The sequence below is a fragment of the Cyanistes caeruleus genome, chromosome 9 (genome assembly GCF_971803275.1).
Source record: "Cyanistes caeruleus chromosome 9, bCyaCae1.hap1.1, whole genome shotgun sequence".
In the NCBI taxonomy this organism is placed as follows: domain Eukaryota; kingdom Metazoa; phylum Chordata; class Aves; order Passeriformes; family Paridae; genus Cyanistes; species Cyanistes caeruleus.
Window position 1 is genome coordinate 1,886,030 of NC_141709.1, and position 22,489 is coordinate 1,908,518.

At 49.4% G+C, this 22,489-nt stretch overlaps 1 protein-coding gene across 1 annotated transcript in view; it reads right to left on the reverse strand.

Moving 5' to 3' along the window:
* Window positions 1–1,398: 1,398 nt before the first annotated feature.
* PRRX1 (paired related homeobox 1) overlaps window positions 1,399–22,489 on the reverse strand; it is a 38,190-nt gene continuing 17,099 nt past the window's right edge. The window contains exons 2-4 of the mRNA XM_086842415.1: window positions 9,846–10,021; window positions 9,110–9,291; window positions 1,399–5,016 (exon numbers count right to left, since the gene is read on the reverse strand). Of these exons, the coding sequence (XP_086698541.1) occupies window positions 4,878–5,016; window positions 9,110–9,291; window positions 9,846–10,021 (497 nt within the window). The 3' untranslated portion in view covers window positions 1,399–4,877. The remainder of the gene's footprint in view (window positions 5,017–9,109; window positions 9,292–9,845; window positions 10,022–22,489) is intronic.

A 22,489-nucleotide genomic window follows, 5' to 3' on the forward strand; every position in this document is an offset into this window, starting at 1 on the left:
GAGGGGGCAGGAAGGGGAAGGGTGAGCAGTAAAACTCCTGTGGGCAAAACCTTCATGCACAGAGACACTTTGATGTCTTCACTGAGGGGTGAGCAGGAGATGTGGCTTTCCTGTGAAGCAGGAGCCCAAGTCCATTAGGTGTCTGCTGCCATGGTGGGAACACCACAGGCGTGCAGTGTCTGCTCAGGAGACACCTGGAAGCTGCCACACCCTGCTGGGGCCACAGTTCTTGGAGATCCTGCTGGGAAATCCAAGCCAAACTGAGAGCTGGAGCCACCAGGTGAGGAGTGCCAGGCCAGGAGATGGACACCTGCCCAGAGGAGCTGCCTGCAGGTCTGGATGGACATCCAAAGCTTGTTTCAACTCGCTCCAAACCACTCCAATTTTAAAAATTAACTTGGAAGCGATGCTATTTACAAGCCTACTTCTTTTGGCAACCAAGAAATAATAAGCAAGAGGGTGATATTATTATTATTATTATTTCAGCTTCAGAGGAGAGAATAATCAGCTTTCCAAGGAATGCAAGCTTGGCTGACTGCTGAGGGCCTTGCAGAGATACCCATCTCCCCTAATGGGGTCTCTCTGGGGACTGCCCTGCTGAAATTTAACTGCCCAGGGAGGGTCAGAAGGCAGATCAGCAGGGAAACAGGATGCCAACCCAGACACGGCCTAGATTCCCAACAGTTGGCTCAAATCTGAATTAATCATTTAGTGACCAAGAAGGGAAGCTGCAGAAGCCCCCCCAGCATCTCCCCCCACCCAACTGCAGCTCCCAGCACAGACCCAAGCACTGGAGCACAGCTCACCAACTCCAGCCTAGCCCAACATCTCCAGAAGACAAAACCAGCACCACTCCCACCCCTACTTTAACAGCCCTCACTAATTAGCCCTGATGGCCCTCTGAGCTCCTTCTGCCTTGCTTTGCAGTGGAGGGATTTCCCTGCTGAGCCCAGCTCTGTTCACCCCTGATGGGGATTATAAAGTGATGGGACTCAACCCTTTCCCTCTCTCATCTGTTGCTTTCCCTCCTCTCCTCCTTCCCTGCTGGTCACCCATCCCCAGCAGCCACAGGGGAATGTCCATCCCTCCCTCACCTCCCTTCTCTGAAGGGAGACCCCTCTGTTCCCCTTCTCAGCCCCACCTGGTGTCTCACCAGCTCAGTGGGTTGTAGGGAGCTATGGATGAAGCCATGGGAGCATCTCCACTCTTCCTGAACACCGTCTCCCCCAGGAGAAGGCTTTGTGGATGTTTCCTGCCTTACCCTGCTGCTGAACTTGCAGCTGCCTGACCCCAAGCCCAGCTCCACGGGCTCCTGCTCCCTCCTGCAAGGCTCCAGAGAGTTCCCAGCCCCAGCCAACGCTGTGGGACACCTCAGGGCAGCAACACGTGACACAGATGTGGCAGCTTACAGAAAGGACTTGGGGAGTCTCTTCCCCCTTTTTATTGAAAATGATAGTTTCTATTCTAGTGCAAACACTGTACATTTTACATCACAAAGCAAGAGATCATTTACAGGACACAATTCCGTCTGGAAATCCCGTGGCTTCACGCGTCAGGCTCCGACAGCCTCGTCAATCATCCATCCCTGTCATGCAGAAAATTCCCACTTTGAGGGAACCAGTCACACATTTCTCTGTTGAGAAAGGGGGAGCCTGAGAAAACAGTGCTCGTACAGAGTAGGCAGGAGGAAAATGCCTTAAGACACATCTCCTCCCCTGAATGGTACCCAAACTTAATGATAACCGTGGTAACCATGGCAACTTCCCAGAGCTACAACTGAGAATCTACTGAAACCCTGGAGAACTCCACTCTCTGAGGATAAAGCCCTTGATTTGCACATATATTTACATGGTTTAATAAAATACAGATTAAACATATGCAATTCTAAAATTTCACTTTGGCTCGATGAAGTCGCTGTCTTTTGGCTGAGGTCGTCAGCAGCTAAGAAACAAACACTGAAAGCTGTCTGTTCATCCAGCTGGACTCTGGTTACTAAATCCACCTAAACAAAGCAATATTGGGTCACCAAAGGGGATGTAAAGCTCTTATCTGAACTGACAAGTGCCCAGTCAGCTGTGCTGGCATCCCTGACCAAGCAGCCCGACCCAAGGCAAGACCCAGCTCAAACTGGAGGTGCAGAAGCTTCCACAGCCTTCCTGCAGGAGCAGCCCCATGCCAGACAATCCAAATAAAGTGAGGAGGCTGAGAAAGGGCTGGCACAGACATTTGTGAACCCCTTCATGTGAAAACCACAGCGTGGGGATGGAGATCTCGGTCCACAGCTGGGCAACGAGGCACCAGGAACTTCATGCTCCTTGAACTGCCCCTTGGGAACCTCAGAAAGTGGTGTCCCTACACAGCAAACAGCAGCAAAAGCTGCTCAGGGTGGTTTTTCTACTGCAGAAAAGCCGAGCAAAGACTGGGGGAAAGCCCCAGACCAGCGAGACACTGAAGGGAAGAGCTGAAACTCCAGGGTGAAGGCTGGGGAATTCATCACTGCTGGGATGGTGGTGGCTCGTGGAGGAGGGCAGCAAGGCAAGGAGAGTGGAGAGCAGCAGCTTAAGGTACTCAACAAGCAGCTCAACCTCTGAGTGATGTTACTCAAAGGCACTGGGTCCTTTCTGACCACATTCTTCGATAGTTTGTGTGTTTGTGTAGGCACGGGAAGCAGGAGTGAGTTTCCAAGTGCAGCCTGAGATTTCCAACGTGATCACTTGGCTCTAGGAGCTGGGCCCACACTGTGCAGGACAGAAATATTTTGGTTTGCACATGTTAGGTTCTCCAGACTGCAGGTGGCCAAAAAAAAGAGTGATCAAACAGAACATGATGGATTTCTTTAAGTAAAGTATTCGCCCTGCCTCCCTCTCCCTGGTGTTCTGCCTGTGACTTTCAGCTTTTTGTCCTGATCACAACTGGGTTTTTTTTCCCCTTAAAAATACCCACACAGGGAGAAAAAAAAAAAAATAAATCCAGCAGCAGTGCATACAATCACAGGCACAACTTACTCCAGTTTGGATTTAGGGCTTTTTTCCCTTGTGCTAGCTCAAATATTTTGGCTGGATTTCCATTCATCCTCTGCCAGTTTAATTTTCACCTACACTTAAAAGAGATTTATTCCTCATTTCCTGCAACATGCTGTTTTAGACTGTCAAAGCCCACTGTCAGACATCTACATATGCTCAGGGTGTCTCTGCAGCAAACACCAGGATGGAGATCTAAGCCACTCCACCAGAAGTATTTCTCATGACTGAGCTTCATTCTCCTCCCATCGTGGTCCAGCCTGGACCACGGAGTAGCTCTGCTGCCTTCAGTGGGGCTATTCCATGGCAAAGTCCATCTCAGCTTGGACACAAGTGCTGTTTGTCATAAATCAACCCCCTCCTCCCCCAAAATGTGAGAGGCAGGCAACGAGAAAGATCCTAATTTCCTCAGGATGCTTGTGGGGAAGAAATGCCTTTTGGGCTGCATCTCCTCTACTCTTTGTGGAGATGGATAAATTAGGTCCTAATTAGGTCTCCAGAGCCCAGAGGGAGGAAAACAGGCAGGGAAAATGGCTGAGGCTACAGGAGAAGCCTTACTGGGCAGTGTTATGGGATCTTTGGTGGGATGCTCCCTGCTGAGACATCACCTGTGCTCGCTCAGAGAGACTTTATTTTTTTTCCCTGGGGATACCCCTGCATGATCCCAAGAGCCACATGAAGCAGTCTGACTGCAGAGGAGATCCCTGCTGTGTTCTGTGGAGCTGCCCCATGGGGAAAATTCTGCAAAAGAGTGTGGCTCCCTCCAGCACCACTTCTTTGGGCTTTCTCATGGGAGGGCATGAGCATTTTCATCCTTTCCCAGTGCTGCCCAAGGCTGCAGGGAAGAGCTCTGACAAGGCTGTGGCTGGAATTTCAATGCACAGCTCCACCTGGATGCAGCACAAACATCCTGAACGTTTTCAATGGATTTTATTTTGTTTAATAAAAAACACCAACCAAGCTTGCATGTATTTATATATATAAATATATACAGTATATATAAAACAAATGCATCTGGACAACGCCTTTCCCTGTGGCACAAACTGTAAGGCATAGAAAGGAGTGTCCTGACAGTCCTGTTCTTGAACTACAGAGAGATCCCCCTGCTACACTCCCCCTGCTCACACACCCACGTTGGCTTTTCTCTCTTCTTTGGCTTTTCCAGGCAGCAGTGCTGGGAATACTCAACAAAACAATGGAGCTCTGCAGAGCCCAAGGAGGTTTTCCAGGCAACTCAGACAGCAAGAATCCATCTTGTTGCATTAAATGGGCTTCTCACAGACTGATAGGAATGTGCTGCCTCTGTGGCACAAGGGACTGGAGGGATTGGGTGGATATCATGGGAATTGGTGACCAAACAAATTCTTCTTCTAGGGTGAGCTGGGGCAGCGGGGAGACGAGCAAGCTTTGCATCTCAGCATGTGGTGGTGGGACTTGTCCATGGGCTGAGATTGGCAGAGGTTTCTTTTTGCAGTCCCGTACAAAAATGGAAACCAGCAAGGGTGAGACTGTCCTTTACTGAAGAAGCTCGTAGTATATTGAGCAGAAGCAATAAACCTGACGATAACAAGAAAAAAAAACAAAATGGTGGCATTATCCCAAAAAGGAAGGAGGAACCTCATCACTCACAGGTTCTGTTTGCTCCCCGTGTTCAGTTCTGGGTGAGGGTTGGCTTTTTTTTTAATTCTTCTTTTTTTTTCTCTTTTCTTTTTATTGTTTTTTTTTGTTGTTGTTCTCTTTTTCTTTCTTTTTTTTTTTCATTTATTTTTCATTTTTCCTTTCAGCACAGACAAGCCGCGAAAGCAGGACGGGTGCTGTTGTGTCTTCTCCTTCTGCAAAAGCAGCTGCCTGCAGTCGTTAATTGACTGTGGGCACCTGATTCCTCTGTAAACTATATTCCTTTGCCTTCAGTCTCAGGTTGGCAATACTGTTGGCCATGTTCATGCCCTGCGCCGGGCTGGCGTTGGTACACGTGGCAGAGTAGGTGGCCATGGCACTGAGGGATGGAAAGACAAACATCACATCAGACATGACCTCCAAACCACAGCAGAAATCACCAGAAGAGCCTAAACCCTGTTTTTTTTCCACACCTGTGGGGTGCACTCCTGCTGTCAGCAGGGAGTTACCACTGCCCTTTATTTAACACCACTTTTATTTAACATTTTTCCCTGCAGCTCACTCACCCAGCGCCAAAGCTGCTTGAAGTCAACAGGAAAAATTTCCACCTCCTGTTTTCTAACCCAAAAAAAGGTTTGCAATGAGGTCAGCCTGCCAGTCAGACCATTGTCCTTAAAAGTATTCCCACTGGAAGCAATGTCTTTTTGATGAGACCAATTGCTGGTTTTACAGCCTGTGAAATCACGTCACTTCTGAAACACATGTTACATTAAAGAAACGCTCTGGGAAAAAACCGTCTCAACAATTGTGATGTTTTCTGGTTTCAGCCGTTTGGAATGAGAATTTCCACATTTTTTTCTCCCCCCCTCAAAACTTCAGCTGATTATAAAGAGCATGTCCTAAAGGCTGAAGGAAAAAACCCCAAAACATAAACCACTTTTTCTCCCTTCAAACCGCGACTTTATTCATGAAAAACATCACTTCTGACAGCAGAGGCTGAACAAAGATCTCAGACTCCTTTCTTATCCTACCAAAAAAATCTGCAAAGCTGCTCTCCAGACCACTGGAAAACTTGTTTAATCCATGTGGCCCATGGGTTTCTGTGAAAAGCAGCTCCCTCCACTGCCAACTCCCCAAAAGCCAGCAAAATATTTGACCTGCTGCATTTCTTTACATGGCTCCACAGGTCAAAACCAGTTGAAAAGCACCACATGAACGAGAGGTGCCCATTTAAGAGAGAGAGTGTTCAGGAGGAAGCCCCAAATGCTGTGTTTGAGGCCAGCTCAGCTCTGCTGCTGACCTTTTCCATCTGCCTGCTCGGGTGGCTCACAGCTGAGGCTCTGGGAAATGCTCTGCACCATCCACAGACCAAAAAAAAACCAAGAATGGTTGGGTTTTTTGCCTTTTTCTGTCTTTTTTTTTTTTAATAAAAAATAAAAATACTTTCAGCATTGACCTCCACAACTGGAAATGCCTTTGCAACAGCAAATGTCCCTGCAGTGACATGGGCACCTGCTGCACAGATCCAGGCTGGAGCCCCGAGGTTCTGCTGGCATTTCTGACCTCCCAGGAGTTCATTTGCCACCCAGTGCTGTGTGAATCCTCAGTCTGCAGGAGATCCAGAGCAGGGAATATCTGTGTTTCACCAGCACCCAGAGCATGTGGAGGTGTGTTTCTGGAGCTCTTCTCCACCAGCTGCATCCCCTCAGCTCCCTCTCCATGCCTGGGCTGGCTGCTCTCCTCACCCCTAGGTCAGCAGCAATGGGAGAAGTCAAGTGCTGCCTGCCTTCCCAAAGCCCCACAAGATGTAAAGGTGGTGGCTACTTAAACCCCCAGGCCCATCTGCTTCCACAGGGTGCATCTCTCCCATGTTTTTGAGCTGGAAGAAATTTGGAGACCTTCAAGGGGAGTTTTCAGTCAGGGGTGTAAACTGTCCCCATCCAAAACCAGGTTCCTGGCCAAGTCTGGGCTGAAACTTCTGGGAGCCTCTGGCTCCCAGCTCCCCAGAGGTGTGGGGAAGATGATTTCACTTACTGATGCCATGTGAAATCCCTGCTAAACTAAAAATCTCCAGAAGTGCTTTCTTTCAGCAAGTTATTCCACAGGAAGGCTGTGTCCAAACACCAGAGTATCTTGAGGATTGCTCCAGAGACTCTCCAGGCTCTAATAAGGGTTGAAGTCACCCTGTTTCCCCCTCCCTCCACCCCATTCAGGCAGAGAAAAATCTCCTTCTTCCACTCAGCTGTCTGCTTTCATGAAACACAGAGGAGCATCGTGTTTCTGAGGCCTAAAATCCTTCTTTCAAATAAGGTTTTCAGTGGCCCGTGGAGTCAAAGGTTGCTGGAGTGGAAGTGTGGGCTGCCAGTCTTGTTTTTCTAGGAACCTATGCTAAAAAATGCCTAAGAAAAACATTTTTTCAACTTCAAAAAAAAATAATAGCATCTACTTGGCTCTCTGTGCCACAGAGATCTGCAAATAGCTTCGGCTGACCTGTGGCTGAATGTATTTGGAGAATAAACACAAGGATTGAAAACTTTTCCTGGATCTAAGAGTAAAACCAGCCCTGGGCACGCAGCTCCAGGAGTGGCTGTTAATCAGGGGCTGGTACAGCACTGCTGGGAAGATGGGGAGGGGGCAGAGGGCCATGCAAACACTCCACATGGATGGAGGGTTTCAGTATTATTTCACCAAGGGTCCAACATTTTAATGACCTTACTCACTGCAAAGCTTTCATGAGGCTGCAACAGCCCGACCCTTTCAGATGAATGGGGTTGCCAAGAGATGATCAGTAGGATTAGGAAACCTGGGGAGCATGGAGTGCCTGAGGAGCCTGTGCATCCCACAGAGTGGAAAGCAGGTGCTCTGCTCCTCTTCCAGTGGGAGGGTGGCACTGCAGCCTGCTCTGATGTGTGAGCTGCAAATGTCTTTGCTGAAACATCTTGGCTTCAGGTAAGGGGAAGATGCATCGTGGATAGGCACAGCCTGGACCTGAGGGGCTGAAAACCCATCCCTGAGGCTGTCCCTTCTGCCCTGTTCTCATTAGCACATCCCAGAGGCTGCAAGTGACCTCAGACAGCCCTTCCCAGTGTCTTCTCCTAGCAGAGATTATGAAGCCCCTGGGTAAAGAACATCTCGGGAGGGATGAGCTCTTTTCCAAAGTGTGAGAGGCAGAAATGAGCATTCAGCAGGGATCTGGAACTGTGACCAGTGCAGTCTCACTGGGGTGGGGAAGGAACTCACTTCCTTCCCTGATCTCACCTCTGAGAATGCTGTACCAGGGAACTCCTCACAGGGAGAAAGCCTGAACCCCAAAAAGAGGGATTTTGACAGAGAGCAGTCCTCAGAAAAAAATCCAAAGGATAAGGGCCATTTCTAAAACGAAGCTGGTGGCCAGCAACAGCATCCTTTTCCATGTCTGGAGTGGGTGGATGTATGACCCTTCTGGAGATACAGGGTGGATGAGGAGGACCCCACAGAACTGAAGCAACAGGAAGAGCACGTGTTTGCAGCTCTTACTGTGCAAACACTGCTGGGAGCAGAAAGAGGGTCAAGGTGGCCGGGTACGAGAGGTCCTGTGCGTGCTGTGGCTCCTGGAAGGCAGTGGGAAACTGGCAGTGACCAGGCCAGATGAACAGGAAGAAATCCAGCCAAAGGCTTCATGGTCCTGACCAACAATGAAGCCACTGTGCTAAAAACCACCCGCCAACCTCCTTTTTAACTGCCTGTGAGCCAGCTGGCTCCCAGAAACCAACACATCCTGTGGATCTTGAGTCCACACCCATCTCCTGCAGAGCCAGGAACAGCACAGAGAGGACAGGGAGGCCTGTGATGTGCACGGACATCCCAGATCCTCTGACACTGGGCTTGCCACATCCGTGGCTCCTTTCCTGTCATCCCTTGAGCAGCACTGACCATGGGAGGTGGACACTGAACACCAGTCTGTCACCTGGCCCTAAATGCAGGTGTGGCATTCACACACATGCTTGTGCTCAGGCAATAGAAACTGCTCACCTGAATAGAAACTGAGAGCACTGCTGCACATGGATGAAGTGAGTTCCCAGCTTTTCCTGGCACCCCAAGCAGTGACTGCCACGGGACAGCCACGGAACTCCCTCTTCTGGCCACTGTGTGGTGGCTGAGCCTCCCCGAGTGCTCTGACCTCCCCTCCCCTGGATCTGTGTCCCACAGAAAGGTCTCCTCCTTGCTATAAACTAGGGAAAACCTTCTGCTTCCATGTATTTCTACCTGAGCCTCTTTGGAAACTGCCTGAATTGCAGAGAGAGAGACCCCCAATAAAAACAACAATGCCGAGCTGGGACCACACTGCAAAACCAGCAGTGAGACGGGGTGGGAAGAGCTGAGGAAAGCCAGTGGGATGGTCAGACTGCTGTGTGCTCCAGCTGTCCCGTGTGGGTACATCAGAGCTGGCCGAGGGTCACTTTTGGGATGGCCCAGCGGGGTTACTCACTCACCTGTAGGGCGAGGCAGTCCCCCAGGAGAGATAGTCGGTGGGTCTCGGAGCGGGGCGAGGTACTATGGGCTGCTCCACGGCCGTCACGTCCCCTGAGTAGGATTTGAGCAGAGAGGCGTTCTTGCTGGCCAGCATGGCCCTCTCGTTCCGGCGGAACTTGGCTCTCCGGTTCTGGAACCACACCTGGAGCAGGGAGAGCACAGAGCCACCAACCCTCACAGCCGGCTCTGCTGTGGCACCCGCCCCATCCCCTGTGCCCTGCAGGCTCTGTGGAAGCTGGCTGCTTCTCAGGGAACCCTTAGGATGAGACAACCCTCGTGCCTGCTCTGGCTGAGGGATACGGGTGTCCTGTGCGGATGGCAGCGAGGCCTGGTGGTGCTGTACAACCCACCCCGTTCCACCGCCTGCTTTGGCCCTCAGAAGGTGCAGGCCTGCCAGCTGAGAACTCAAGACAACATGAGCCTGCTTTGGCCCTCAGAAGGTGTAGTCCTGCAAGCTGAGAGCTCAAGACAACATGAGCAGCCTGAGCATCCAACATCAGGGCCTCGAACGAGCCGTACGGACACATCTGACCGGGCAGGCGGCAGATCGGGCCTGGCACTCTCCCTCAAGGCATGGTGCTGCAGTGAGCCAGGAGCTTGGTGACCCTCGTGTGCCACACAGGCCTCAAGGATTTCTGCTGCCTCGCTGGAGTGGCCTGGTGATCCCCCAGGGGAGGGGGGAAGCTGTGCCATTACCTGAACTCTGGCTTCAGTGAGGTTGACTCTGCGTGCAAGGTCTTCTCGTACGAAGGCATCGGGGTAGTGTGTCCTCTCAAACACCCTCTCTAGTGCCTGCAGCTGGCTGCTGTTGAAGGTAGTCCTGTTCCTCCTCTGCTTTCTTTTCTTCTTCTCTTCTGAGTTCAGCTGATCATCTAGGAGAGACAATTGGGGATGTTAAAAGTGAGCACTTGGCCATGGGGTGAACTATCTCCATGGATTCCAGAGGGAAAGGGCTTAGGAAGCGGCTTGCACAATTCCAACCCCACACGTTAACCACGCTGTGTTCGTCCCCACATGGAGAGGAGGTGGAAAGGGCACTGACCCCAAGCATTTATTTTTCAATTGCACCACGTAAGATTTAAACCAGCTCTCTCAAGCTACCCCAGCTCTCAGCTTCCTTATCTCCAAAAAGCAGCAAAGAAGCCCAAAATGCATCTCCCCACTCCTGACAACCCCAGAAATCTTTTCTGACGGCAAAGAATCAAAAAACCCTGTTCCCTTGGCTTTGAATTTCCCAGGACTGCTCTTACTGGGATGTAATGCAGCTCTCTGGGCATAATGAAATTCCCAGATTCCCAGACATAAGAGCATGTTGGACACTGTTAGTGAAGAGCAGCTGTGCCCTCTGCAGCATCCTCCTCGCCTTGCTGAGCCCAGCAAGGTGTTGAACAATCACCCAGAAGAGCACGTATCGCTTTGTACCTGGTTTGCATTTACTCAGAAATTAATCAATGCATCTGGATCTCGCCAGTATGTGTCGGGGTGCCACCAAAAAAATCCACATTACCCTGGGGGGTGGGCACCTGAGCCAATATTCATGTCAGCATCAAAGAGTATCAATCCCTGAAGCCATCAAAATTCATCAAAAAAAATCAGATTCTAAGTTTGTCAGTGCACACCTTGGCCCAGGTGACAGTGTCACCACTGAGAGTGCCAGGGCTTGACCTGCTTTGCACAGATGGTGAAGGCCCCCTCAACGCTCCCTCCTTTTGCCATGCACAAATATGACAGCTCCCCTTATCCCCCTCTTCTCCAGGGGGTATGTAAGGCACAGGGAAGGGCTGACAAGGAAATTTAAGTCTGCAGTTGTTGTCCTCACCACCTGTTTGTGCTGCTTCCCGCAGCCCATCTGGTACCAGTTACTGCACTTGAACACCTCTGGAGCAAGGCCCATCCATTTGGGAACAAAAGGACATTCCTCTTAAATTAAAGTAGGGTTTTCAAATTCCTCCAGGTTTACAGTGCCTCAATTCTCCTCCAACAGCCTGATGAGCCCCAGAAGGCTTCTCTCCAGCCTGGGGACTCCTGGGTGCAAAAACACACCCTTGGTTTTCCCATATCTGAGAGGAAGCGTTCGGAGACCACTTTTAACAGGTGGGCTGAGTTGTAAAGCTGAGCTGTGAAGGGACTGGCAGAGGCAGGAATGTGCAAGAAAAACAAAGGCACGTAGGAATTAAAGCTGGGCCACAGGTGTATCTATCAGCTCAGGTTGGGGGAAGCAGAGGGATGGGATTTAACTGCAGAACCCCCTGCACATGTTTCTCCCTCCTGGGAGGGGTTTAACACCATCAAAGGGTCCATCCCCTATAAAAAAGGAGAAAAACCCTGCGTGTCCCTCTCTTGACTCATCATCAAACCCTTCTCAAAAGGGGTCAGCTATTTCCCCCTGGCTCTGCTGGCGAATTTCGACACGGCTGTGCTGCTGTGCACCACACAACACACAGCAAACGAGCCTCAGGGCACAGAAGTCCCTCCAAATGCCACAAAGATTGCGAGACCAGCTGCTGGAGAGGCCAAAGACAACACGGCCTCCTCTGGAGTTACCCATTTCAAGCTATTTTCTAATCTAAACCCTGAGTATGAACAAATCAATAAAAGCCTTTGGGACCCCTTCAGAATCCCACGCAGGCCTCTGAAGCCTCAGCTTCTGCCCAGAAGACAACACCTGGCTGGAGGGAACATGAGCCCGTCTGGCTGGATCCTGTGTGACAGCTACACATGAGGAAGGGTGAGCACATCCCTCTGGGGAGCAAGAAGAAGGGCCAAAGTCTTATAAAACACCGCAGAACAAGAATTCCCCCTGCCAAGCACGTTAACACAATTTGCCTGGTTTCCTCCCGGCGTAAAGCGAGACGCCGGTGATTCACAGCTCACCTCATAATTACTGAGCCCAAAAATAGCCGGGCCCAGGGACGGAAAGTGTCCGTGCTGGGTGACTCATGGCTGGGTCACTGCTGGCTAAAGCACCCCCAGACTGGGCTGGCACGGAGCAGGGATGTGAGGCACCCCCTTTTTCCAGGACAGAGCTGCATGGAGGTGACAGCGAAGCACAACAAGGGAGGATTGGAATTTTGGGATCTCTGGAACGGCGCGAGATCCCAAATGTCTGCAGGAGTTGATTGGGTAGCAGGGGGAACAAAAAAAAAATAATTAACAGGGTATTAATCCAGAGCAGCACGGGGATGGAGAATCCTTGTGTCCTGCCTGGTTACAAACTGCTAATGAGGGACTGCACACACCTAAACCCCGGCCTGCCTGCAAATGTCACTGCGCTCCCCAGCTGCCTCCAGCGTGTCAGCAGGGTGTTTCTTCTTCTCTGACATTATTTCTTTATCAGGAAACAACGCTGAGCACTGAAAAATGGTGTTCCTAAACAGTGCTGACAGCACTGGTGACTGGAGTCAGCAGAAACGGAGAGGAAAACAGCTCCAAAGCTTCTTAGGTAGGTCAGAAGTCTTTCGTCAACGCTCTTCTAATCAGAAAAATTGTATTACATGCAGTGTTCTCAAAAGCTGAGCAGCTTGGAAATGTGCCTCACTGAGAGATTGAAATGTTCTCCTCTCAGGAATCCAGTGCTGGAAAATCTGGGAATTTCATTGCCAGACCCCAACCTTCCATGCTGGGCTGGGGGACCGTGTTTCCTGTTTCCACATTTGCGTTTTCCTGTGTTGTTTCTACATTCCTCCATAACATGCAAGTCCTGGTGTCATACACAAGTGCACCAAAGCGTTTTCAAGTGCTCCTAAATGATCCAGCATGAAACATCCTATTCTTTCTCCCTCTTGCAGCGAGGCAGATCCATACTTGCATTAAAAACAAACAAAACACAGTTGAGAACTGAATGCCTATGTAGAAGTTTCAAGATTGGTATTTTTTTTTTTTCATCAATACTTGCAACCGCAACATATTTTAGATTTCCAGTTTGCAGGAATGCTTGTGCATACTTGCATTCATTCCAGGTCAGAACAAAAGCTAATTTCCAGATGGGATTTACATTGTGTGGGCAGTTTGGAAAAGTTTTGACCAGTTCTATTAAGCCCAGAACCAGCTATTATAGTTCATTAATTGGATCTGAATCGAAAGTAAACAACTGGATTTAATTGAGGGAGGGACAGAGACACTTAACCACAGTATAATGTATAGTAAGGCAGGAAAGATTTGTCACATCAGTTATAGAAACTGTAAACCGAGAAAGGATTCCGGGAAGAAAATAAGGAATCGCGCTCTAATCACCTTCAAAACAAGACGCTCATGTTTGAGCACAGATTTAAGAACAAGCAAGACTAATGATCTCACAGTGAAAAAAATAATAAACTATAACTTAAAAAGGCAACAACTCAAAACTCTTAGAATACAAAAAATGCCACAAAACAGAGAAAGTTTCTTTCAGATCGGCGGAGAAATAAAGGAAAAGGGAGAACAGAAGGGAAACGAACGGGGCTTTTTATTTGGTTTAAACTCAATTCTCATGAAACTTGAATAGAAATATTTCTGGGTGTTCCCCCAGCTCTGGGCAGGCTTCTCTCCCCAACATCAACCATCCAGTTTATAGCCCATCACACACTCCAAGTCCAGTTTTACTCATGCTCTGCTTTGCTTTCGATTCGTTACATCCCTCCAAAACATCGCAAGGCTTTGTGTGCAGGGCAGCTTTGTCAATAAAGCTGCTTGGCACCATAAAAAAAATTAAAATAAATCCAAACCCAAAACCCAGACCCAGAAGGTTTAATTGAAGAGAAAACAAGGCTCCAAGCAGAGGAATGGGAGCATACAAAATCCACACAGTTTTTATCTGTGACTACGGGTCAGACTATAGAGATTTTTGAACCATCATTTTCCTCTCGTTACACAACACCAGCTGAGCTTTTTTCCTAACCTCTGCTGTTTATTTGTTTTGGTTTCTTTTTCTGCACTATCTTAATGTTTAAATTATTTCAATTACACAGAAAATTCAAGTATCCCAAGCTCTAGACTTGTTAAGAGCCCCAGGAACCCAGAGAAAAAAAGAACACAACAAAGAAACAGATGCTCTATTTCCTTTAAGAGCCATATCTTGTGATTATCTCGCAGTCAGGTTCAAGTTTTGCACATAAATAATAAGTTGTTCTGTGCATGAGCACGAAGCTTCAGAAAGGCAGCACCAAATTTTTCATACCAACACTGAGTTTTAATATTAAACAGAAAAACATGAATATTTTTAGCGTTACCCACAGGGTTATGGCAGCTCCTCTCCAAAGTGTCTGCAATGTGGAACCTATCAGGGTGATTTTTAGCTGCCTGCACACAAACAATTACAGATCATTACAGAGCTGTGAACGGCTGCTGCGTGGATAAAGCCCTGCCCTGCCTCTCCTGTTGCACTTGGCTCTGCCTGCCAGGACCTGCTGAGGTCCTGTACAGCCACAGCATCACCGATGTGAAGGATGAAACCCTCGTGTGTGCCTTGGGCAGAGGGACCTCCCACCTGCACTGTGGCCAAAGGAGACATTCCCAGGTGGGATTCGAGGCACAGCACACTCAGTGGCTCTTGCCACCTGCAATGAGGTCTTGGGGTTGTCACCTTCCAGCTGGAGAGTCTACAGACACCTCCAAGCTCCTGGAAATAGTTTCCAGCATGCAAACAGTCTTCACCCAAACTCACCAGGCACTGGGCACTTGAGTGCAGAGGCTTTCCCTGTGCTCTGCTCTGTGCTTTTGTGGGTCTGCAGGGATCGGGTCCCATTAAAACCCCAACCTGCCCTGCTCCTGACCCACAGACAGGGCTGCACGAGAAGCCAAGAGCCCTGTGCTAAGGCAGATGTAAGCCAGAACTCCTTTTCAGGGTGCTTTCTGCTCTGGTGCTCTGCCTCTCATCTGGTGGCAACCTGTGGAGCACATGGGCAGTTACGGCAGCTAAGATGTGAGCCCTCCCTAACCGTGTCAGAGTTCCCACTTGCTGGAGCTGACAGAAGAAATTACATTTTGGGGAGAAAAAAAAAAGAGTAATCATGATCCCATGGAAATCCAGACAGTCTCCCTGGGAAGACTTAACATTAAATGTTAATTATTGGGAGAACAACATTTGTGGGGGCAGAAGTTTACATCCTCCTCCAGAAATTGGTACAAAGCCATGGAAAGTCCCCCTACATCCCACAGACCAGTCTGAGCTCTACTGCAACAGTTCTGCTTTTTTATTCACTAGGGTTTTCCTTCTGGGCATCCTACAGCTCATAAGGCACATGGCTCAGTCCTGCTCTTCTAACAAGCCTTTCCGACGGGTCTCGGGGTCAGAGCGTTCCCATAATACAATAAGCACTGTATGGATCTCATAAGCTCCAAGGCACAGTATGTTATGTGTTTGGAATTCCTTGTATGCCTTTATACTTTGTTTTACATATTGTAATTTTTACATGCATTACCACATTGATCCTTGGAAAATTAATTAAAAAAAAACAAACCCCAAAAAAACCCCCCAAAAAACACACCCCCAAAAAAACACCACACATAATCAAAAGCAAACACATGTATTTAAAAGCCTGCCAGCGGCAAATCATGTTCTGTGAGGCTGCAGTTTGTAACTGACAAAGAGACCAAACCACCAGGCCGTGGCGGAGATCCAGCGGTGTGGATTGAGCAGGCTCGAGAGGGGACGGGATCTGAGGGGGCCAAATTCTCCCCTGTCCCTCTTTAGATCAGCCCCACACCGCAGGACCCGTGACAGAGGAGCAGAAATGAGCAGCAGCAGCAGCCAAACCCCACCACTGTCACACCCCAAATGTCCCAGCACGGCACCGAGCTGCCAGTGCCACCCCCAGACCTTCCTGAGAGCCACTCAGCTCCCACAGCCCCTCTGTCACCGCTGGCCTCAGCTCTGGATCGGTGCTTGGCACCGTGTGAGCCCTGTTTTGCATCAGGGGATGGACATCCAACACCTCTTCCCTTCAGCTCCCCTTCCTGTCCTGATGTTTCATCTTAGGAATGGCATTGATTCAGCACAGATCAAACTTCCCACCCTCTGCCCTGCCCCATCGGTATCTCCGCACTCCCAAAGGCGCCTCTCTGGATCCCCTCCCTGCCCCAGCTCATCCCAGAAATAAACAAACATAATAAAATTTTCTCCTCTCCTGCCCAGCACCCTTTCCCTTCCCTTCTCCACAAACTCAAAAAGCCAAGCTGAGGGACACTGCCCCCTTCCATGCACGAGTGGTGTCTCCAAACCAGCACATCAGCTCCGAGCGTCCTCTTAACTCTCTGAGCTTGACCTTGCAATTAACACTTTCCAGGCAGGAGCAGACTGAAGTGTCAGGAAGGCAAATATCCACATCCCCCTGGATACACCTCAAAAGCTGCCTCAAAGACAGAGGCAACGAGCACCACTGCAATTAGGACAGCTTACTAATTTATTTTCCACACTCATATCCCCCTGGAGTGAGCTCCACGTTATGCAAAAGGCACACGGTGTTATTTCCACCTGCTCCCCTGTTGGATTTTCCTTCTCTTCATGTACAGAAGTGATCCCCTATAGCTTGCCACGAATCATGAACAGGTAGAAGCCATGAAGTGAAGATCTGGCACTGCATGCCCTCCTAACTCTGGGCAACACTGCTTTTAATAAATTTTTTCTTGCCTTTAGAAAAAGGGGCAAAAAATCCTCGTGAACTTTAGCTAGAAAAGCCTTCATGTAAGGAAAATCAGGTATTTTTGCAACAGGATGACTGGTGTAAAAATATAAAGGGGGTGGGGGAAGAAAAAAGAAAGGGTTTTTGTCAAGACAGAGAAGAGCTGCTTTGGGGGGGATTTTTTTCCAGCCCATACATCCATTGCAGATGAACCACTTGGCATTTCAGCTGGCTTGCTTCCAGACTTCCAGAGTCTGCAAACGCTCCCCAGCAAGCTCCTCTCACAGGGAAAAGCTGACTCAATCTGAGTGGCTCCATGAATGTCTCTGCACATCCAGGTCCCCAGCGTGCTGCTGAGAAGTGCCATTATCCAGCAGCCATCCCAAGCGGATCTGGAAATTCACTTGGACGGCTTTTTTTGGTACGCGGGGCCCGCGCAAACAGACTGACGATGACCAGTGGGATGCACACGCCAGCTGGCTCCTAGGGCAGGCAGGAACACTTCTCCCAATGGATATTTCATCTGTGTATTCCTGGAATATCCAGGACTGCAAACTGCATGGCACGGAACGGCCGTGCCAGGACCACAGGGCGCCACGGCCCGGCGAGAACACGGGGATGAGCTCTCCAAAGGCTGTGCTCCCCTTTCATTAGCATCCAAGAACAAATGTGTTTCAAGGAAATTGGATCACCACCACCCCTTCCTGAGCAAACTGAACTGGAGCTGCTGCAAAGCTTCACTTAGAAATCCATTTTTTTTTACCGCTAATGGATTTTATGGGTCCCTCTTGATCACAACTGGAAAAACGATGGCATCCAAGGTCCAGAAATAACATAACCTGAGCCTGGCTCTCAGCATCCAGCCCACCTGCTTTTTGCAAGGGCTGAGCATCCTATCCAGGAGCACCCTCCTTGAGTTGGGGATAAAGCACCTGAACAGCTGCTGCAGGAGGCAAAGGGATCCGAGCATGCAGGGCCATTTCAAACCAACGTTCTCCTTCCCAGGTCCAGAGTGAAAACCCGCTCTTCTAAGGAGAAGGGACAAGGAGATGGGATGAGGCTGCTGCTGGTGGAGATTTTTGTTGGACACAGGGACATCCAGCAAAACAGGAAGGCAGATGGGACAGACCAGGATGCTCCACGCCCCAGCTCTGCAGGATGCAAAGGGAAAAGCAGGCTCAGACCCACCTCCATCCTTCGCCTCTTCTGGACGGCGAATGCATTTCACATTAGCTGATAAATTGCTTCATCTTATGTTTCTTAGCCTGCTGGAATGATGAATATTTTGGAATGTATTTTGAATGGTTCCTCGCCAGAGTCGAACAATCATCCAGAAATCTGAAATCAAAAAGCCCTGTCTTTCCAGAGTTCACCGCAGTTGGAAAAGCACAACTCCCAGCAGAGGAGGCGAAATAATGATTATGAGAGTTCCTGTGAATTGAGGCACACAAGGGATATGCTGGAAATGACAATCCTTAATATGGAGTAATAATTTTTGCCTCCAGGTGATGAATATATTATAGGATATCTGTTTATTCCTGCCCTTACTCTGCCTGAAATGTCAGATACTCTAACCTGGAGGATCAGACAATTTAGGGGACCTGTGCAGAAACGTGGGATATCTTGGTCACAAAACACTGCTTTTGGTCTGGTGCAGGGTTAGCAGACAGCTGCTGCTTCTCTAGCAAAACTTAACACAATTTAAACCTTTTAAAGGGCTTAATGAATCACACCCACTGCCAGACCAGCCACATCCTCACCTAACACAGGAATATCCCCAGACCAGCAAAAGGTTGGATGGCTCACCCAAATCGGCTCACGTGGATCTTCAGCCACCAGGCAGCGAGGGCTGAGCCAGCCCAGCACAAAACCAAAGCCTGGATGGAAAGTCTCCATGGATAAAGGAGACCAGAAGTGGTCTGGTCTCACTGGAGCAGCTCCAAGAAATAAGCTTTTCTCTCCCCCATAGAGATGGGCTGTCTAGACACATTGGCAAGGCTGTGCTGTCGAATTCGCAGTGCTGCATCCTTCTCATATCCAGCCTGTCAAATACAGCAAATTCCTGTCCCCCAGCCTGTTAGCATGGGCATTTTTTCAAACTTCCTAGTGTTACTCATGTCCAGAAATGCCATTATGTTTAAGGGAGAAGTTTTTAAACAGATTTCTCCACACACACATTTTATGATTTTCTTTATCAAACCTCTGGTAAAATAATTTATTATTTCATTAATTTTTTTTTGCTAACAATTAAAGTAAAAATAAAGTAAATCGAGTACAAAGTATTCTTAAGCCAAGAAACACTGCTATGGGAATATGAATTGCAATGGAAATGTAGGAAAAGATGTTCACTGAACAATAAAAGTACTACTCAGCAAAACTTTTGGGAGTTAAGTGATGTTTTTCACTGGAAAAACAATGCTTGAGAATATTTAGAGAGAGCCTAGCCTCAAGACCACATTCAACAATGTATGGAATTGGAGATTTAAACCTATTCACATCAAAGCCACCCTGAAATAATCAAATTACCTTCCACCAGATTCAGGACTGGAGGGGTGATTAGTGTGATTTACACAGATTTTTTTCATGGTCAGAGGTCCCCAAAGCAAGCTAGAGGGCCATGTGCCAGGGCCAGTGAAGGTCAAAAAGCACAAGAAAATTCCATATGGCCCTGAAGTAGAGGTGGACTGTCGACCATGTCTTTGCTCATAACTCATCCAGCAGCCCTCTGCTTAGAGGGGTGCAGACAAAAAGCAAATCACCTCCAAATAAATCCCAAGTGGGATGCAGTGGCATTACATTCCCAACACATGTGCTGTGTGTTGGCCTTCACAGCACAGAAAATAAGGTAACAGCAGGTAACAAAACCGCTTTCAGTGTGGTATAAAGGTACATAGAGCAGCTGTTTGATTTCAGCTGCAGGCACAAATGATAGTTGGTGTGTTTGGGAGTCCTGCAGTGCCATTTCCCTGCCAGTGCCAGCAGGGCACAGAGCCTCAGATCACCCACTGCTGCAGTGCAGACCCTCCCTCAGCCTCGCTGACCTACTGACCCACAACCCCACACCTGTGATTTAGATTCACACAGAAGAATCCATGGGATGGGCTTTCTCTCTGCTTCACCAGCAGCATCCCTCAAGGGGACTTCTGAAACCACCTCATCCCAAGGAAAGAAAGCTCAGCTGCTCCTGGCTGCTCACAGAAACCTCAAGAGCCTTCAGCTTCACTTAGGAAATCTCTGCCAACCTCTCTGGTCGTGTCAGCAAGGGTGCAGGTGGTTCCCTGTCAGGGATGCTTCCTCCCTCTCCCTCTTCCTCATGCAGCTCTCCACACATCTCCCAGAGCAGGGGAGCAGGGCTGAACGCCCTCTCTGGACAGCCCCAGGGCCCAGCCAGGTGCTGGACATGCTGAGCTGGAACCAGTGAGCAGCTGTGAGGCTCCTGGCCACGGGCCACCACTAGCCCAGATGTCTGTGGGCACATCCTCCACACCCCTGGCCACTCACACCAACTCTCCAGGCTCCTCTGGGGTCACAGAAATTGAATTCCAGCATGGGAATCCATCAGTGTCCTGATGTGCCAACAGCTGGACAGAGCCTGGATGTTCTGGTATGGGTCAGCTGCAAATGTCCTTCCACCCCAGGCACGGGGGACACGCCAGAGTGGCACTGGGTGGACTGAAACATCCCCCACACAGGTCCTGGAACGTGCAAAATGTTACACAAGGAGCACTGCCGTGCAGTGTGGCGTAACAAAGAGCACCCAAAGAACCCCAAAGCGGCTGGGAGAGAACTAAAGCACGACGGGCTGCTCCTGAAATAGGCCCTCTTTTTCTTTTAAGCACAGCTCATTAAATGTTTGCTGGAAAAACAGAAAAGCATTTTCCACAGCGAGGAGGACATCCAAGAAAAGCCCTTTCGGACATAAATTGGCAAGAGGCTCCCAAGCATTTATCTTCAGCATAGAATGTGCTCTGTCAGGAGGGCTGTAACTAACAATACGCTGAAAAACACGCCACAGACTTCCACTGTATTTTATTTGGCGCTAAGGGGTTATTCCTCAACGCAAAGTATTCGCAACTGGCATCGCTTAAACGAGAAATTACAACCTTCAAAAGACCTATTTAGCGTCAGCTGCACAAAGTACGGAATTTGCCACGGGCTTTGATGACAACAGATTATGCCCCATAAAAACGCTGCAAACACGCTCGGCTACAATGCTCGGCACGAGCTGCCGGTTCGGCGGGGGGATTGGGAATTCAGCACTTCCTGCCCCTCTCTCAGGAGGCTGCTGCTTGGTTTGGGATTGGTGGTATCCCTCTCTGCAGCTCACTGCCGAGTTCAGCCAGGCTTGGCATGCCTGGTTTCTGCAAGGGCCTCGCTAAGCTGATGGCTGCTAAGCTCTAAGTGGGCTGCAAAGACACCCCCAAGCTCCTTAGCCCCACAGCTCATTAGGTTAAGGAGGAGTAGGAGAAGAGTATCCCATTCCTCCAGGCTGGATGGTCAGCTGGGATAGACTGAGGTCAACAGCATGGAGGTTTGGGAGCTCCATCACCTCCTGATCCTGCACAACTCAGCCACAAGGCAGCCTCCCTTCCCTGTCCCTGCATTATTCCCACCTCCTCGGGAGGAGGGAAGAGCTTTGCCACCAAACTCCTCAGGAAAAAGAAGTTTTTTCCACTCTGGCTCTGGAAAAGGAAAAGCTCAGAGCTGGGAATCCTTGCTGGTGTTTGCTTGGGATGAATGCCGTGTCCACGCGGGAGAGCGCGCACGCCTGGCGAAGGGAAAGGCCATCGCTGGCTGCCTGCACTGCACCAGGGCTGGCTTTAGTTAACCTGGAAAATGAGACAGGGATTCTCCCAGCCCAGAAACAATCTCTGCCCCTCAAAGGGGGCTCCAGAGAGGTCAGTCTGAGCCAGGTTTTCCTGCCACAAACCCGGAGCCTGCTCGGTGAGCTGGAAAACGTTCCCGTCCCTCTGCTTGGCAAGAGCTTTTCTGTTTCCTTCCCCAGGCCGACAGAGACAGGGGTTTATTGGGCAGATACCCTTTGTTTACCTTGTCCTGGAAGGAGATTTAACCATTCACAGGACTTGTGTGGCACCAACGGAGAGGAAAGGGGAAAACGAGCTCTTTTTGCAGGCAGCTGTAGCCCGTGGCATGCAGCCTGACCGCTCCAGCACTTGTAAATCCAGACTGTACCAGTTAACCCCTGCTCCTGCAAGGCCAGGAATTGTCACCAGGCTTGAAATGAAGTGTATCTGTGAGTCTTTACTGGGCTGAGGAGAGGGGAGAGCTCTGCCATGGCTGTGCCGCTCCGAGTCGTTCACGCGCAGCAGGAGCAGCCAAAGCAGGACCAACTTAAATATTCAATATATTAAATATTAAATTAAATTAAATATTAAATATTCAGGCATCCTAAGCTGAGAACTGTGCTACTGCCCCTGCTGGAGATCAGCATCGACACAGGCTCCAGACTGGCTATGCCTTCTCTCAGTGCATTCTCTGCTCCTTTTTTAACCTTAAAGCTGGCTGAGTCTCATCCTTCCACCGCACACTGACGGAGTTGTGCTTTTTTCACCCCAGGTTTTAACACCACCCCATAATCTGAAGCATAAAATAAAAATAAAATAGATAACTGAAAGCTGAAACTTTTTTCGCTGCTTGATGCTGCACTTCTTGAAATGAATTTCTCGGTCTCTTCTGAGCTGAGCTCTTTCACGGGGAGCTCTGTTTATCTCAGTTCTCCAG